Source organism: Nyctereutes procyonoides, unplaced genomic scaffold (genome assembly GCF_905146905.1).
Source record: "Nyctereutes procyonoides isolate TBG_1078 unplaced genomic scaffold, NYPRO_anot_genome, whole genome shotgun sequence".
In the NCBI taxonomy this organism is placed as follows: domain Eukaryota; kingdom Metazoa; phylum Chordata; class Mammalia; order Carnivora; family Canidae; genus Nyctereutes; species Nyctereutes procyonoides.
Window position 1 is genome coordinate 82960022 of NW_026575125.1, and position 17699 is coordinate 82977720.

Genomic DNA, 17699 nt, shown 5'->3' on the forward strand with positions numbered 1-17699 from the left:
ACATGAGTCTTATTTCCTTTATTTCCAATATTTTTTCCTGAGTTCTGGGAAGAGAGGCAGGGAGTGGGACCTAGTGCAGGGGGTGGGTGCTGTAAAATGGGCAATCAAGTGAGCCAAAAATTTTCAAACTCTGTTCATTGGTACGTCATCCTGGCCAATGCATTTTGTGTAATCTCTCCCTACATCATGGATTCACAGTGAAACATCTCTGAGAAGGCCTTCAGTGAAGAAATCTTTTAAAATTTGTCCTAGCATTTCCAAAAGTCATTGGATCATAGATCCTGTCTTTATGTCTCTTAAACATCCCTGTGAACTGTGTTTATTTGTAACCCATTTTAGGAAATGCTGCTAGAAACAAATAATAGGGGTAGACTACCTAGCACTGGTTTTTTCCCCTCCTCTCTATTGGTACAACATGAGGATGAGCAGAAACTCTTTTTCCCCTAGCCTTTGTTATTGAACACATTTCTAGAATGTCTGAGTTCACTGAACTGCCTTCACTTATAGGGTTAAGGGGGAAAAATGTACCTTAGTTTAATGACTCAAACCCTCTCATGACCTTGGGGTCAGTGCTGTGAATACCAGGGATGAGTGGCACTATCCAGAATTAGAGGATTGAAATGGACAAGTTATAGGTCATTGAGTCTAGGGTAAACCCAGGACCGCTCTTGGATTCTAACAAATTTCCTTTCCTGTGCTTATTTTCTTCTTGTTTGTTTCCCCTAATGGTAGTTTGTCAGAAAATAAAAGCCATTTTGGAGGCTTGAAGGTCCTATAGTAGTAGATGTTGAGTTTACAAAGACAAGGTACAGGAATTCCATGTGGGGACACCTGGGTGGCTCAGCGGTTTAGCACCTGCCTTTGGCCCCAGGGCGTGATCCTGGAGTCCTGGGATTGAGTCCCACATCAGGCTCCCTACAGGGAGCCTGCTTCTCCCTCTGCCTGTGTCTCTGCCTCTCTCTCTCTCCCTCTCTCATTAATAAATAAGTAAAATCTTAAAAAAAAAGGAATTCCATGTGTCTGAAGGCAGTGGACTAATGGACAGTCTCATGAGTTGTCTCCTTGGGTCCCAAGTGGGAAAAGGAGACATTTCTCATCAGTGCTAGATGCCCTTTGGCCCACTTGAAACCTTACATTAATCCCAGAAGGTGAACTGATTCTAATTTTGCCTTCAGCCTATCCCCTCTCTAGCTTACTCCTATGAAAGGGGGTGCAGTTTTCAATGGGAGGTGCTCACAGGCTTTTATTGTAAGCCCAGTCTATGCTCTACTTAGGGCTATGGCATGGAGAATTTGTTCCTTTTTTTTTTTGGAGAATTTGTTCCTATGAGCACTCCAACTTCTATTCCACACTGTGTGGACTCAGGCAATCTTACTGGTTCTTATGAAGCATGCCCAATTAACATTGCTTGAAGGGTGGATTTGCATGCCTTCTGTCTTACAATACTAGGTAGGAGAGACACTCTTCAATCAGATATAATGTCCATCCCCACAATGCAATTGGATAAAACAGATGCAACCAACTTTACATAAAGGCTACTCAAACATACCAGTTTTCCTACAAACTTTTACCTTAATTCTATCGACTCTTTTGATTCTACCTCTAGTCTCTATTAGGATTTCTTTTTTTTAAAAGAGTTTATTTATTTATTCATGAGAGACACACAGAGAGAGGCAGAGACATAGCCCAAGATAGAAGCAGGCTCCCTGTGGGGAGCCTGATGCAGGACCCGATCCTGGGACACCAGGATCCTGACCTGAGCCAAAGGCAGATGCTCAACCATAGAGCCACACAGGTGCCCTTCTAATAGGATTTCACTGATAGTTTTATAATACCAGGTAGGGGAAGTTTTCCCCAGCCAGACTATAATATCCATTCCCATAAAAATGTTTAGGTAAAGGAGACAAAATATTTTTACATAAAACTTGCTCAGGGATCCCTGGGTGGCGCAGCGCTTTGGCACTTGCCTTTGGCCCAGGGTGCGATCCTGGAGACCCGGGATCAAATCCCACGTCGGGCTCCCGGTGCATGGAGCCTGCTTCTCCCTCTGCCTTTGTCTCTGCCTCTCTCTCTCTCTCTCTCTCTGACTATCATAAATAAATAAAAATTTAAAAAAAAATAAAGCCTGCTCAAACATTCTACCTTTCATGATCGTGTCAACTCTTACATTTTTAGTTTATTATTTCTTTTTAAGTAAGCTCTACACCCAACATGGGGCCTGAGCTCATGACATTGAGATCAAGAGTCACATGTTGTATCAACTGACCTAGCCAGGCATCCCTACCCTTTTATTTTTGTATTTTCTCAATCTAATTGTGGTCTGAGTCAGGGCATCACCAATGGGTTTTGATACCACAGTTATGAGGATTTCTGTATTCATGAGTCCTGGAAAAGTCTCTTTTCCACCCTCTGGCCATTTTACCCACTCTTGTGCAGAAGGCATTGGGTCCCCAGACAGAGTTTGAGCCAAGGAACCCTGGCTTTTTTGTTAATCTTTAATTTCATTAATCTGCCCAAACACTGCCCCAAATGATTGCTGGTCAGGTTTCTCATCATAATTTTTGCCTGCTGGCTGTTTAAAGTTCTCCAAACTAGAATAAATAGAGTAGACTTGTTTGGGGCCCTTTAATGTTGGGGGACCAGCACGGGGTCCCTTTGGTCCTCCCAACCTTTGACAGTGCTGTATTAAAATCTTTACTTTAACCTGATCAATGTCTGTTTTATTCATCTCTTTTCTTAACAACCATCTAAAGATTTCCATCCTGTGGGATGAGTCCTGGGACTCCTCTGTTTCCTCTTTGTTTTGCTCCTTTCAAGATTAGCTTTATTCACCTTATTCCTTAATAACTGTTTAAAAGCTTCCACCTTTGTGGCCTCTTCCTATTCTATTGTTAATTAGCCTAATGTTTTCATTAATATCCATGAGAGAAAGCTGAGACTTCAAATTGGCAAAGGCTTCCCAGAGTGTTTTTTGGTTTTGGAGCAGTAAGGTTATATGGGGTCGGCTGTATGAAGGAGGCCCCCTAACCCCATGACCTGGGTAATGGGCATATTCATCAGGCAAATATCTCAGTCATCTTAAAGCCAGTTCCATGTAGCTTGCATATGAAGCATGTCAGTGGTTTCCTCTGGGGTATTCCACTTGGCATTGATATGTGAAATTGACAAGTCCCCCTGCCCAGGTTAAATAGACCCTACAGTGGCTTTTATCCAGTTAACTGGGTTGGTCATTCCCTTAGGAGTAACCTCCTGTGTATATGGATCACATATAGTCATCTGTGATTGTTCAGTCATGAGCCATGGGTCTTGTATTAACCCAATTATTACCATCCACTCCACAGTATTCAAGACCAGAGACACAGCTCCTAAATTAGTTACTCTCATAATCTGCTTTAGTAATGGTTCTTCAGGAAGCTGATGACACTGATGCACAAAATGAAAGCAATTCTTTTTACACTATACTCTCTGGTTTCAATAATTTCTTGATTTTGCCCTCCCTCACATTGACTACCTTCTTGGTGATCAGAGGTCTGAGAGGGACCTTCTGTTATCCCTGTACAGTTTTTACCTTGGGGGGTGGCTTTGAGTCTAGTGGCCCAAATTCAGACTGACCCAAATCTGAGCTTGGTTTGGCATCAAAGCCCAACCCAGCACTTTCTTTTTACTTTCATTTTAGCTATTATGGATAATAACCAAGGGATTGTGTATTTAGCATAGTTCTTATTATTTTGCATTTCCTTATATATCCAATGAGCTAACTCCTCAAGAGTTGGGTTTACTACTAAAGTGGTTCAGAATAAGGCTCCCCAAAGTATGCCATTTTGGCATGTGAATTGCTTTGAACTGAAGGCAATCAAGACCCAGAGGGCTCAGGAGAAATTTTTGCCCCTCCTTTAACTACCTAGAAGAATTCAAATTGGAAAATTTTCTTCAAATGAGAGTTTTTACCAGAGACAAATTTTATTTAAGTGACCCATCTGTATGGCAGAGCAAACACCTAATTGCCTAACATCTGCTTTTCTTGTTCTGTGAATTACCCTTTGAAGCCCCAGGCCTATAGCCCATTCCTTAGCTCAGGTTGGCATATATACCTTATTTTACTTTTCTGTCTTTGAACCTTTCATATATGTGGGGTTCCCATACATATGAAATTAAATTTGATTTTCTCCTGTTAATCTGTCTCTTGTCAATTTAATTCTTAGACCAGCTGGAAGAACCTTTGAAGGGTAGAAGAAAAATATTCACCCCCAACACTACCATTTCTAAATTCCGTTGTTAATTTTTACTTTTAGTAATGGATCACAGTGCAGCTGCAGTTGTATACTGTGGGTAGCCACCCAGGGATCAAAGGTTCATCATCCCCTGCCCTCCTCTCCTTTCTCTTCCTAAACCACAAGTTTCCATGAGTCAGGGCTCTTTCAGCAAATTCCATTTTTCTGATGCCAATTAACGGCTTCTGAACCCAACATGTAGATATGGGGAGGATTTTCCCCAACACCACCAATTCTCCAACACCAGCTGGGTGTCCTGTAATTCAACCCAATCCTGACACTACAGGGAGATAATGTTAGATTCTGTGGATCAAGGGCTCTGTCCCCCGAAGACTACTCCCTTTCCCCCACTTAAGATGTCAGTCGAAAGTTCAGGTTGTTACCTGTTCTGACTGATGGTTTATAGATCAGGGCTTCCCACAACCTTCTCTTTGGGTTAAATTAATTTCCTAGAGTAGCTTACAGAACTCAGAGAAACATTTCACTTACTAGATTATTGGTTTATCATAAAAGGCTATAACTCAGGAACAGCCATATGGAAGAGATGCATAAAACAAAGTATGGAGGAAAGGTGCAGATCTTCCATGCTTTCTCCAGGCTCACCATTGTCCCCAAATCTCCATGTGTTCATCATTCTGGAAGCTCTCCAAAACCTATCCTTTTGGATTTATGTGGAGGCTTCATTGCATAGTCATGATTGATTAGACCCATTGGCCACTGGAGATTAAACTTAATGTTCAGCTCCTCTCCCCTCCCTGGTGGTTGAGGGTGGGACTGAATGTTTCAACCTTTCAGTCACATGGTTGATTCCCCTGGCAACCAGCCTCCATCCTTAGGTGGGGGCCCAAAAGTCTTTCCTCCCTCACCTAATTGTTTCCTCTCTTAGTCTTCTATAGTGAGCGAAGGACCTCCCTCCACTTCAGACCCTTTGGGTTGATCCATAAGTGAGTTTTGTGTGCACTGCCAAGAAACAGTGATGAAGTTGTGGATTAAAATAGAGCAAAGAAAGAGAAAGCAGCAAAAGGCAAAAGAGAGAGAGAGAGAGGGTCTTACGTGGAGAAGGCATTATTCTGTTTCTCACATCGGATTCCCTTGCAGTTGTTTGGCTCATCGATTGCTCTGGTCTCATAATAAAAGTATAGCTGGTTCAATCCGTTGGCAAAAGCTAGCAGTACCAGGCAGTAGATAAAGAGGAATTTGAGGATATCGAGCAGCATGCGCCCCAAAGAGATCTGCAGAGGCCCTAAGTGGGAGTTGGCTGTGAACAGGGATATGAGGCGCAACGAACTTAAAATGTTGGATATTGCAAAGAGTGCTTCTGCAATCAGAGTCGGGTGCCACATTTCCCATTCTTCCCTTGGACGAGAACCATTATACTGAAAGAAACAAGTGCACAAGATGAGAGGTACAGTGGGCATTCATAAAACTTTTTGCTTTTTTCTCCTAATACCCAAATAAAGCCACCAAAGTAAGCATCAAGCATGCATTTATACAGCAGGCCCCGCGCATGGCACTATTTGTCTCCCCTCCCCATCCAATCGATATATGATGCTAATAACTCTTTTCCTCCCACTCACATCCAAATATATTCCCTGCATAAACACAGAGAAAAATGAATTTTGGAGCAATAATCTGGAGCAACCACCTGTGGTTTATCAACAGACATTTTCTGTGAGTTTACCAGATTGTTCGGGAGTGTCACTGGAATAGAGCCATTGGTATACCCAAGGTAGTGGGGACAAATTACTTTGGTTCCTAATGAGATTTCAAATCATATTTACCTCTCCAATCCTCCATTTTCTTCAGAGCATCATGGGCAACTTGTAGTTTCTGAATGATAAAGGATAGGTTCGGCCACCTCAGTGTGCAATGTTTATCCTGACTTCCTCACTGACTTGCAGTTTGGGGCAGCTAGAGCAACCTTAGAGGGTCATTCAGTTTTATGCTGAATTTTAGCAGTCTGCAATGTATTTTATATTATTACAGATAGCATGTCAACCTTCCAGGTAGTGAATTTAGTACTGTTCCACATGGTGGTGTACGCATATATTTATAGTTCCTTTGACAGCCCTACAAGTTCAAATGTCCTTCTAGTACAAATGAAGAACCAGGGGGTTGAAGGAGGGGAAGAACCAGTATTTCCGGGGTTGGTTGTCCATTTCTCAGCCCCATCCTGGACTTCCCACTCCTGGAACATTGGGAGTAGTCTTATAGAAAGATGGCTTCATTGTGAGACCGTAGGTCTGACTTGGGCTTTGTCAACTTAAAATGGCCTGTATCTCTCAATTTCACCATAGAATGAGGATAATATCTACTCCTATCCATTGCACAGGTTTGTGATTATGTATCCATATGTGAGAAAGCGTGTACTCCATAAGGAGACATGTTATGGAAATATAAGAATTTGCTTATTACCTTCCCCAAGACAGAAGTAGATTTTGCCTGGAATTCAATTTGAAGCAAATTGCCTTGAGTGCTCATCTAAATATCACAATTTCTTAGGACTAAATGTAAACAACTTTTCTGAGAAAATGTTGCATTGGGGGCCAAATTATATTGTTAGCATTTCTAAGATGTGCTTCAGTTCCAACAACTGACAGAACTGGTGTTGTTAAAATCATTTGTGTGTATCCAATGCTCTTCACTGTCAGAGGAGTTGGGAGAAGCCTTGCCACACTTGTGCTTCTGTTTCAGATGAACTTTAGGTGACTAATACGTTTCCTATGCTCTTGGCCAAATCCTGTATCTCGACACTTTTCCTTCCAAAAACAACAATAAGAACACCCCACACTGGCTGCATTGCTGTGAGGGGTGGGTATTTTCATGCCTGTTTTATAAATGGAGGAACTGAAATCCAGATAGGCAGAGTGACTTGCTTAAGATCACACAGCAAGTTGGTAGCAGAGCCAGGACTAAAACAGATTTCTATATAGTCAGTCTGGTATTATCTCTATTAAATGTTCAAATGATAGTTGATATCACAGCACATATGTTAGATAGGTCTTTAAAAGTTTTGAGCACTATGCAAGAGATGGAGACTGCTGATAATGAAGTAGACGTATGTTTTAAAGCTAGGAATTATCAACTGGAACATGCACAGCTCACAATTCAGGATTTTTTCCTTCCATAATCACAACTGTAAGCACAGGGAAGTCTGCTGTCCATGGGACAGTGAGTCTGGATGTGCAGAATATTCAGAAGTGTGAAACATGATTCTTATGGCAAATCTATGTTTTTCATCTATACCTTTGGAGGAAGATATATAGAATATGAGATCAGGGAACAAACTTGAGGCACATTTAGCATCAAGTTCAGCAAACTTTTTCTGTCAAGGGCAGATAGTAGATATTTTTGGCTTGGTGGGTATATGGTCCCTGTCACAACTACTCGGTTCTTCCTTGTAGAACTAACAGGGAATAAGTGAACAAATGGGTATGGCAGCAGGCCAAATTTGGCCTGCAGACTGTAGTTTGATGACTTCTGGTCTAACACAGGTGGTTTGCAAATTGTGTTCCTTGAAGCCTGAAGGTTCAGTAGAGGCATCTGGTAGCCTCTCTGGAAGCCAAAGAGGAGGCCTAGAAGATTGATTCCACAACCCAGATTCAATCTTTGAGCTCTTTAATGTGTTGAAATTCCTAATAAGTTTTAACTTCAAGATATGGTTTCATGGGAAAAATTAAAAGGCTGACAGCCACTAATCTAGTCTAGTCTGCTTATTTTTTAGAGGCAGATTCTCAGGCTCAGGGAGGTAGAAGGATCAACTGTGGTAATCTAGCTTGGGTCAGAGCAAGGATTGCATTCAGGTTTCCTGATTCTTGAGTTAGTGATACTAGGAGGCAAGTGATTTTTCTTTTTCTTTTTTTTTTTTTTTGCAAGTGATTTTTCTTATATTCTTTGAGATGGAATACAGATTGAAAATTGGCCTCCATGTATTTCAAAGGCGGTATAAATCGCACTCTGTCAACTCAGAAGCAAAATATGAAGAAGGCCAGCCTAATTTAGTGATATAATAATAATAAGGATAGAGTGAGAAATTGTGTCTTCAGCCAAGTACTAGCTGAAGAAAGGACCACAACTCAATGAGTGTCAAAGTTCACATTTAGTTTGAACATATGGAAGTAAGGTGATGGTGGGATAAATCTAGCTGGTAGTACCCTAGAAGACAAAAAGGTAATTATTCTCCATTTGTAGGATTATCTGGGGGGCACTAAGGGCCAGAATTATATGTATTTGTCCTTTTGAGTACTTTGGTATGTACCTTTTGGTTTCTGTTGTTGCAGACCATGTGCAGTGGAGTATATATATTGTTGACTATTGTTTTTTTTTTTTAATTTATGATAGTCACAGAGAGAGAGAGAGAGGCAGAGACACAGGCAGAGAGAGAAGCAGGCTCCATGCACCGGGAGCCCAACGTGGGATTCGATCCCGGGTCTCCAGGATCGCGCCCTGGGCCAAAGGCAGGCACTAAACCGCTGTGCCACCCAGGGATCCCTTGACTATTGTTTTTGCTCTAATAAAGGATCTTCTGTAAGGCCAGCTTATCCCATGGCATTTCTGTACTACTTTAGTACAACAGTGATCTGAAATGTTTCAAGGGAGTCCGGGGACCAGCTCTTGTGGCTTCGCTTCATAGAGGTTGTCTTAACCTACTTGGAGAAGTTCATCTCAGACTAGTGTGTCTCTGTGGATGAGCGGACCAGACTGACCATTTGAAATTTTTCATTGCAAATCCAAATCTGCATGTGGCATGTCTTGCTTCATAGATTCTCCTTTTTTTTTTTTAGAAGAACTCCAGCTCTTTGGCAAATGTATCCTTTGGGTTGTTTATCAGTTGAGGGGCATTTACTCAGCTTAATATAGCTGATTTATCCATCCACTACATGATGGGGAAATTCTAGCTCCTTGGAATCCTTGCCAGTGAAATTGGATAGGTTATAAAATTAGCTAATGTTGGGAATCTATAGACACATGTTTATATCCTTAAGAGTAAATCCTTTTCTTGATCATTTATTCTAAACTTTCCTTTTTAAGCAAAACCCACCAATTTCTAGATTGATAATCTATTGTCCCTCTTGTGTAAAAATACCACTTCCAAAGGAAGAGGTTTTTTTTTTAAAGGCAAACAGTGTTACTTAGTCAACAGAGTTCCAGAATCACGTGGATTTCATCCAGGCACATTAACAAGAGAGATTCAAACATTTTCCTTACCAGCTTTTTCTTGTAAGGAAGTTGTAAGTATGTGTTAAACGATCACCACAAGGATAAGGCATACTCTTAGGCTTCTTTCAAAAATGTTTCATGACTGCATTCAATATTCATGCTCCACATAACTAACTCCCAAGGTCTTCAAATTTATGCAATATGCATATTAGGGATATAAAAATAAGTTGTTAGAGATTTGGGGGACAGCCATATTCCCATTCTAAAACTCCTTAATGTGGGAGTTAGTGCCAAAAAGCATGACTGACTAGACAATCTTGGAGACTAGATTGTCAGCTTTTCCTCATGCTGGAGAAGTTCAACTCAGGGTAGAAGGAACCAGCCATTCTATCATCTACTGAGCACCAAATCTGAACTCAGAGCCTGGGACTACCCAATGTGAGATGTTGGCCATGAGGCTATTTTTTTTTCAGGATAATTTAGGCTGTACATTGTGTGGAAAACATTAAGGTAGTGTGTATGTGTACACATTATCTAAATTGGTAGAGAGGCATAGCTTGAGTGATACTCAAAAAGATAGATTTATAACATCTTGAATAGTCATCTTTGTGCTGGAAGTAATGACGGAGGCAGAGATGATTAAAGATCTCTGTCCTCTGCAGTGAAGTTTCTAAGGTTCTACTACCTGTCATATAAAGAACACTTTGAGGGAAGAGTGAATAGTTAGCTTTGAGAAGAGTCAACTCAGCAAGTTAGGGAGAGATGGTTTTACATTGGAAGCACTATTCAGGAAAAGGAACAGCTTTGTTGTTTGACTCCACTGGGAAGGATTATTAATGGATGTGTCCCAGGGAAAATAATATCAGAAAAACACAAAGTAGCACTTTTTAATGAAGTGACAAGGGTTGAGAGAGGCTTTTGGAAATTGTGAATTCAGTGTGTTTTCTGTCCCTGACTTATGGAAGCATCTGTGGACCATCTTCTTGGCAAGGATATTATAATAGAGAGGATTTAAACACTGAATGGGTGGATGGGTGGCTGAAGACCCTTCTACTGTCAGAGTTTAAGAAGCTAAAGATTCATTTGTAAATTGTTCTGTTCTTCACTTAGGTGGAAACTACTTATAATCTATTGAAAGAGTGCCTGTTTGTATGGTACTTTCCCGCATGGATTGGACTGTTAACAGCACTTTTCCCCTAAATTCTTCTTGCTCCCTGTGCTAAAGCTTAATGTAACCCAAATAAATTGCTTAAAAAATGGCAGACATTCCAAGTTACCTTGACATAGGCCACAATCTTCAAGGAAATAGTTGCCAGGTAGAGTGAGTTCATTGCAAAATCCATCAGGTTCCACCAGTCATGGATATATTCAGTAAATCCACCATCCCACATTTCCTTAATCTCCCCCCAAATGAAACCTGAGGAATGGAGGCAAGATGTTTATTTCTAGACAGGGTCAGAATAGTCATCATAGTCATCACAGTAGGATTCCCTTGAGTAAAGATAGGCAGAAACAATGAATGAATTGAGATCACTGGAGTGAAGGCCCCAGAGATGGTAACAATAATGTAGCTCATTTTCTTTCCTGTGTCACCTCTCAGTTATGGACTTGCCAATCTTGATAGGCATTACCTGAAGATGCTCATATGTTATACTTTTCTGGGTGCTACTCACTTTTTAGCATTGTTATTATAGTTCCTGGAATGCTGTTACAATTTTGGGTGCCTGATTCTACCCCCTTCCAATTTTGAAGTAGGAAATTTATTAATTTCATTAATAAATTAATGAGGTCAGTATTATCCTATAGTCTTTAGTTTCTACCATGTGCTAAAACTCAGTAAGTTTTGAGGTGAGCTAGCTAACCACCAACCAAATTACTAGATGTTGAGGCTGAAGCTAGGCAATGAGGCCCAAAATAATTTAGAATCCTCTTTTCTCTTTTCTCCTCTCATCGTGTGTGGGGTTTTGTGGAATTCTGCCTGATGGCATAGATGTTTCTTGAATCTTGGAATTAGGAGACAGTAAAAGGTGTGACTGTGGTCTAAGGCAGTGCTTTCTAGACTTTAAAGTGCATGCCAATCACCTGGGGATCATGTTGGAATGGATTCTGATTCCCTAGCTCCACAGTGGGACTTGAAATTCTGTCTAACAAGTTCCCAAGTGATGATGCTGACATTGCTGATTTGGGAATTACAGTTCGAGTAGCAAGGATTTGGGGGATAGCAGTGCATTGGAGGGTCCAGTGCAATCTAACCATGCTTGGAGACTACTGGTAAAGTTACTTTTACCATGAATTGTGTGAATTTCCCAGGTTCCCCTCCTGATTGTGGAATTAGTACCCATATAGGATGTGAACCCTGAATAAATACTGGGATTGTGTGGAGTAGCTACAAGAAAGCAATAGGTTCAATTGCTCTTGAGTTATAGGAAGTGCATTGAATAGACTGATTGACACTTGCTCTGCCTGTCTTATCTAAAATCCATTCTGATTGATACTTGGCTTTCCTTCTAAACCAATTGACAATCTCCTGTCCTTGAAGATGTTAGGTTAGCAGAATTAAGCCCTGGGTTCACTGCCAATCTCACTGTGAGCCATGTAATATTAAGTGACCAGGGTCTAGGGAAGAAGGAACCACATTTTTGAGACTCCCAACAAAGGGCTTCCCCACTGCACAAAGAGATGATGTCCTAATTCAGGGCCAGTCTTTCTGCCTGTTCCAGCATTTTCTTCAAACAGGAGCAGCAGGCAATCTGGCCATAGAGCCTACTTTCTTTGACTCACCGAGAACCCAAGGCAATATCATCCATTCCACCACAGTTGGGGGAGGCCCCTGTACATGAAGGTCTGTCCTGACGATGTGTTGAGAAGCCAGGAGAAGCATGAAGAGGAAGGTCAGATATGATGCTGTGTGGCAGATAAACTTGATAAAGGGTTTCTTGATGAACAGCCCAAGGTTGCTCCTGGGTGAGATCAGATAAGCTATGGACAGCATGGGAAACAGGAACCCAATGGTCATGCAGGTTAGAAGCTTGACTACCCAGTGTTTCCGTCGCCATCCAGGGAAGCCGTCATACCACAGAGTGGCAAGTAATTGTTGGCAATTAGGCTGAGCAACAAACTGGGAAAAGAAGAGAACAAATTAGGCATCTTGGATGTCCAGGGGGAAGTCTACATTCATAATACATCTCCTAGTTTACAGCCAGCTGCATGGCCAATCCCCAGAAAGGGCCTGTTTTCCAGGTTTCCGTGAATGGATCTAACTTCAGGGACAGCTCTATGTGTCAAGCTATGAGACTGGCTTTTCCTTAGAGATATTTGTTTCATATATTAAGCAAAATCACACTGTTGAGTTTGTGCTTTAGCATGCTTCCCTATTCTTCCTCCCATAATATTAGAGAAATGGTTCCTGAACCTTGGCTCTCCATTAGAATCATACAGTGAACATTAAAAGATTCAGATTTCTGGGTCACAAATTGGGCATCTCTGGGGAGTAGAGCCTGGGCAGTTATTTTATGAAGTTTCACTGGGAATATCCATATCTATTAGCAGAGAATCATGGGGATATTTTCTTTCTTTCTTTCTTTCTTTCTTTCTTTCTTTCTTTCTTTCCTTTCTTTCTCTCTCTTTCTTCTTTCTTTCTTTCTTTCTTTCTTTCTTTCTTTCTTTCTTTCTTTCTTTCTTTCTTTCTTTTTTTTTACTTTTACTTGTTCCCCGAGCTTACCTGAGGTCAACAAATGTGTGCTGTGTTTGGGCAAACACAAACTGGCACGGAATATGCTCATGCCTGTGGTTATGGTTTAGAATGCAAATGAGCTCCCTGCTTGTTTTGTCTTTTTTTTTTTTTTTACCCTTTGGTTTTGAGCACCTCTTGGTTGGCTCACAGTGAATCAGCTTACTGTTTTGCCATCTATTAACACCCTCTCAACTCTAGACATGCAGAGGAGGGGAAAATATTTAGGGGCCCAAATTACAATGCTGTGAACTAACCCAGCTGGGATTTTACTTAAAGGCAATCTACAAAGTGTCAATGATTAATGTTAAGGAATCATCAGCATTGCAAGTCATCATCAAGTTTCTACTCCCTGGTAAGCAACTCAATAGGGAGCTCAACAGTCAGCCATGATTTTAAATACTGCCTATATTTCCCAGCTTCCCATGGGAAAGGTTAAACAGAGCTGTACCATATAGCTTACTAGGACAAAGGAAATAAAATTCTTTCATTGTTTACCCAACACCCGAGGTAGACTAGTCCAACTTTACTGTTAGTATATATGTGAAGGTGACTAGCTTCCCACCAAAGCCATTCTGTTCTGCCTTGAGCACACAGTGGAACAGACTACACCTTCTAGTCTCCCTTGCAGTGAGATGTGGCCACGTGACTAGGTTCCTAATAATGGGACTGCAGAGAAAAGATGAGTGGTATTTCCTGGCCTGGTCTGTAGAGGTATCCCATGTGTGTTCCTCCATGTTCTTTCTTGCTTCTGGCTGACTGGGATGTGGTAACCCAGGATGACCTAGGATTTTCTGTCAGCTCTTATCCATCAAGAACCATATAGAGGAGAACTATCCTGCTGATAACTGCCTTGGACTGTTACATGACTGAGAGGATTCTAGTGTGTTTGAGCCATTGTATATTTGGGAGTCTAGACTACCCCAAAGCTGTTTACTCTTATGAAACTATAAAAAATAAGCTGTCGGGATCCCTGGGTGGCGCAGTGGTTTGGTGCCTGCCTTTGGCCCAGGGCGCGATCCTGGAGACCCGAGATTGAGTCCCACGTCAGGCTCCCAGTGCATGGAGCCTGCTTCTCCCTCTGCCTGTGTCTCTGCCTCTCTCTCTCTCTCTGTGTGACTATCATAAATAAATTAAAAAAATAAGCTGTCAATTTTTTTATCATGTCATCTCATCTTTTTCAAAGATGCTTATGATCCCCAACATGCCCTATGTCACATAGAAAGACACAATCTTATAGTCCCTTACTACTACTCTTCTTGGCATTTCAGTCTATGCCAGAGGCTAGGATAAAAATGTCCTTTAAAAAGTATAAAAAATTAGAAGGGTTAAGCAAGACGTTTGGATGCAGTGGGAAGAGCACTGGGAATGCACAGTCTAGTGAGGGAGAAAGATATATAAAAAGATGGTTATAAAACAGTATAATAAGGACTTAAAATTAAAATGGATAAGAACAAAGCATAATGGGAGCACAATGGAGAACAAATCTGGACTGCTCAGCCAAGGCTCCCTAGTGGAGGCAATACCTGAGTGGAGCAGTACATGATGTATAGAATTTGGTTAAGTAGAGGGGAAGAGAGGGGAAGGGAGTGAACAGCCAAAGCAGAAGGAATGACATAACTAAAGGCATCAAGGTTAAAAAAGAACATGACTTGTATGAGGAACTAGAGCAGTCTGCCGTGGCTACAGCTTGAAATGCAAAGTCATAAATGGCAGGATATGGGGCTGGGGAGGTAGACAGGGGTTACAGAAGATTAAAATGATAACCTTTGGCTCCTGCAAATAGTATGATTCATCTTAAGAGAGGGAGCCATAAGTGATATGTTTATGTGTGTGAGTGTGTGTGTGTTTGTGTGTGTTCAGAGTAGTAGAGTAAGTAGTTGAGACTCTCCATTAGAGACTTGAGCTGGATCGCCATGGTTCTCTTTGTTCTTCAGTGTTTTTGTCTGAAGAATCGAGATGACAACAGCATCTACCGGCTAGTGTTGGTGTGAGAATTAAGATCACTTATGGGGTGCTTGGGTGGCTCAGTCGACTGAGCGTCTGACTCTTGATTTTGGCTTGGATCCTGATCTCAGGGTTGTGGGACTGAGCCCCAAGTTGGGATCTACACTTGGTGGGGAGTCTACTTGATATTCTTTCTCCCTCTCCATCTACCCTGCCCCAACTTACATGCTTCTCTCTAAAATAAATAAATCTTGAAAAAAAGATCACTTACTACATATGAAGTATTTAGAACTGTGCCTAGCACATAGTAGTAAGGGATCATTCCATTTTAGATGCAGATATTACTATGCATGCAAAAGGATCAGACTTAGACATTAGAAAGATCCTTCTGGGGATTGAGTGGGAGATGAATGGAGGGTAGAAAGCAGGCAAAACTTGAGGCAGGAAGACTGGTTAGAAATCTGGTATACAATAATTACAATGTGGACTAAGGTAATGGCAGTGGAAATGGAAAGCTGAATTCAGATGCAAAATGCAGTGAGGAGGTGGAAGGAAGTAATAGATGTGTATTGACTATAAAGGGGAGGGAGGCTTCTCTTTTGGGTGAATTGGTAGCTATTAGTGTCATCATCAACCAAGAGTGGGAACACTGAAGCTGGAAGAGGTAGGTTTATGGAAATGCATGCAGAGTTAGATTTGTCTGTGCGACACCGAGTGGAGATATCTGGACTGATGTACTGATGTCCTACAGCAGGAGTTGACAAACTTTTTTTTAAAAATGTTTTATTTATTTGAGGAGAGAGAGAGAGAGAGAGAGAGAGAGAGAGAGAGAGAGAGAGAGAAAATGAGCAGGGGGGAGGAACAAACAGACTCCCTGCTGAGCAGGGAGCCCAATGCTGGGCTCAATGCAGGGCTCAATCCCAGGACTCCAGAATCATGACCTGAGCTGAAGGCAGATGTGTAACCAACTGAGTCATCCAGGAGCCCTGGCAAACTTTTTCTGTAAAAGGCCAAATAGTAAATATGTGGGGCTTTGCAGTCCATAGAGTTCCTGTAGAAAGTACTCAACTGTTTTAGTGCCAACTCAGCCATAGAAAATCTGTAAATATGTAAATGAATAGGTGTGGCTATGGGTGCGCCAATAACACTTTATTTTTTTAGATTTATTTGCTTATTTGAGATAGAGCAAGAGAGCAGTGGGAGGGGCAGAGGGAGAGGGAGAAGAAGAGTGAGAATCTCAAGCAGACTCCCTGCTGAACACAGAGTCCAATATGGGGCTATATATCTCACAACACTGAGATCACAACCTGAGCCAAAATCAAGAGTCAGATGCTCAACTGACTGAGTGACCCAGGCACCCTTTTGTCATAGTTTGCCAATCCCTGTACTATGACATTGCTCCCTGATGCTGCCAGGACCAAGTAAATATTTGGACCACATCAATGGCAATCTTTATGACCTCCTGCAACCTCCCCTTGTGTATCCCCAAGAATTATGACTCCAGAAATCACTTTCCCTTCGGCAAAAGTGCAGAGGTGAAGCTTCTCTTAATAATAGATATTACCATCTAACCTCTATCTTCATTGCCTCTGCTCTGATTTTCAATTAGGCTGAAGTTGGTAATTTTACAAAGTTTGGACAGGTTTTTTATTTTCTGTTTTTAAATCTGACAAGAGTAGTGTAGGGTGGTGTGGATTCTGGCAGAACAAACTGCAATTACAGTATTATAAAGGAGGTTTTTATTAAGCCACCATGTAGTATCAAAGCCCAAAACATCTGTGAGCCTTGAAAGCACAATCCCGATTCCTGTTTGCATACTGAAATTCAAATTTGACAGGTTACTTAATCAATCTCTACTCAATTTCCAGAATGCCTCAGGAGAGATTGCGGGAAAAACAGAGGAGTGTGTGTTGTATGCTTGATTGTGCTAAGGGCCGAACTGTACGGCGACTAGAACAGTAATTTTTAATTTTGATGGAGTCCAATTTGTGTTTTATGTTGTTGCTTGTGCTGTTGCTGCCATATCTAAAAATCCATCACTCTATCCAAGGTCACAAAGGTCTGTACCTAGGTTTTCTTCTCTGGATTTGATATCTTTAGCTCTTATGTTTATGTATTTGATCTATTTTGAATTAACTTTTGCATATTGTGTGAGAAAGGGGTCCAACTTCATTCATTTGCATGTGGATATCTACTTGTACCAGCACACTTTTTTTTTTTGAAGAAGCTTACTATTTCCCCCATTATATTCTTCTTCTGACATCCTTGTTGAAAATCAACTAACCATTAATATCAGGGTTTACTTTGGGCTCTTTATTCCATTTATCAATAAGTCTATCCTTATTCCTGATTTTAAGGGAAAAGCTTTCAGTTGGTCTTCATTAAGTGTGATATTAGCTATGGCTTTCTCTTAGATGGCTTTCATCGTGTTAAGGAAGTTTTTTTTTTAAGATTTTATTTATTCATGAGAGAAAGAGACAGACAGACAGACAGACAGAAGCAGGTTCTATGTATGCAGGGAGTCTGGCATGGGACTTGATCCCAGGTCTCCAGGATCAGGCCCTAGGTTCAAGGTGGCGCTAAACCGCTGA

At 41.3% G+C, this 17699-nt stretch overlaps 1 protein-coding gene across 1 annotated transcript in view; it reads right to left on the reverse strand.

The window, feature by feature from the left end:
- TRPC5 (transient receptor potential cation channel subfamily C member 5) overlaps positions 1 to 17699 on the reverse strand; it is a 151409-nt gene that overhangs the window by 38265 nt on the left and 95445 nt on the right. Inside the window, exons 3-5 of the mRNA XM_055338618.1 lie at positions 12213 to 12549; positions 10709 to 10848; positions 5325 to 5647 (exon numbers count right to left, since the gene is read on the reverse strand). Coding sequence (XP_055194593.1) covers positions 5325 to 5647; positions 10709 to 10848; positions 12213 to 12549 — 800 coding nt within the window. The remainder of the gene's footprint in view (positions 1 to 5324; positions 5648 to 10708; positions 10849 to 12212; positions 12550 to 17699) is intronic.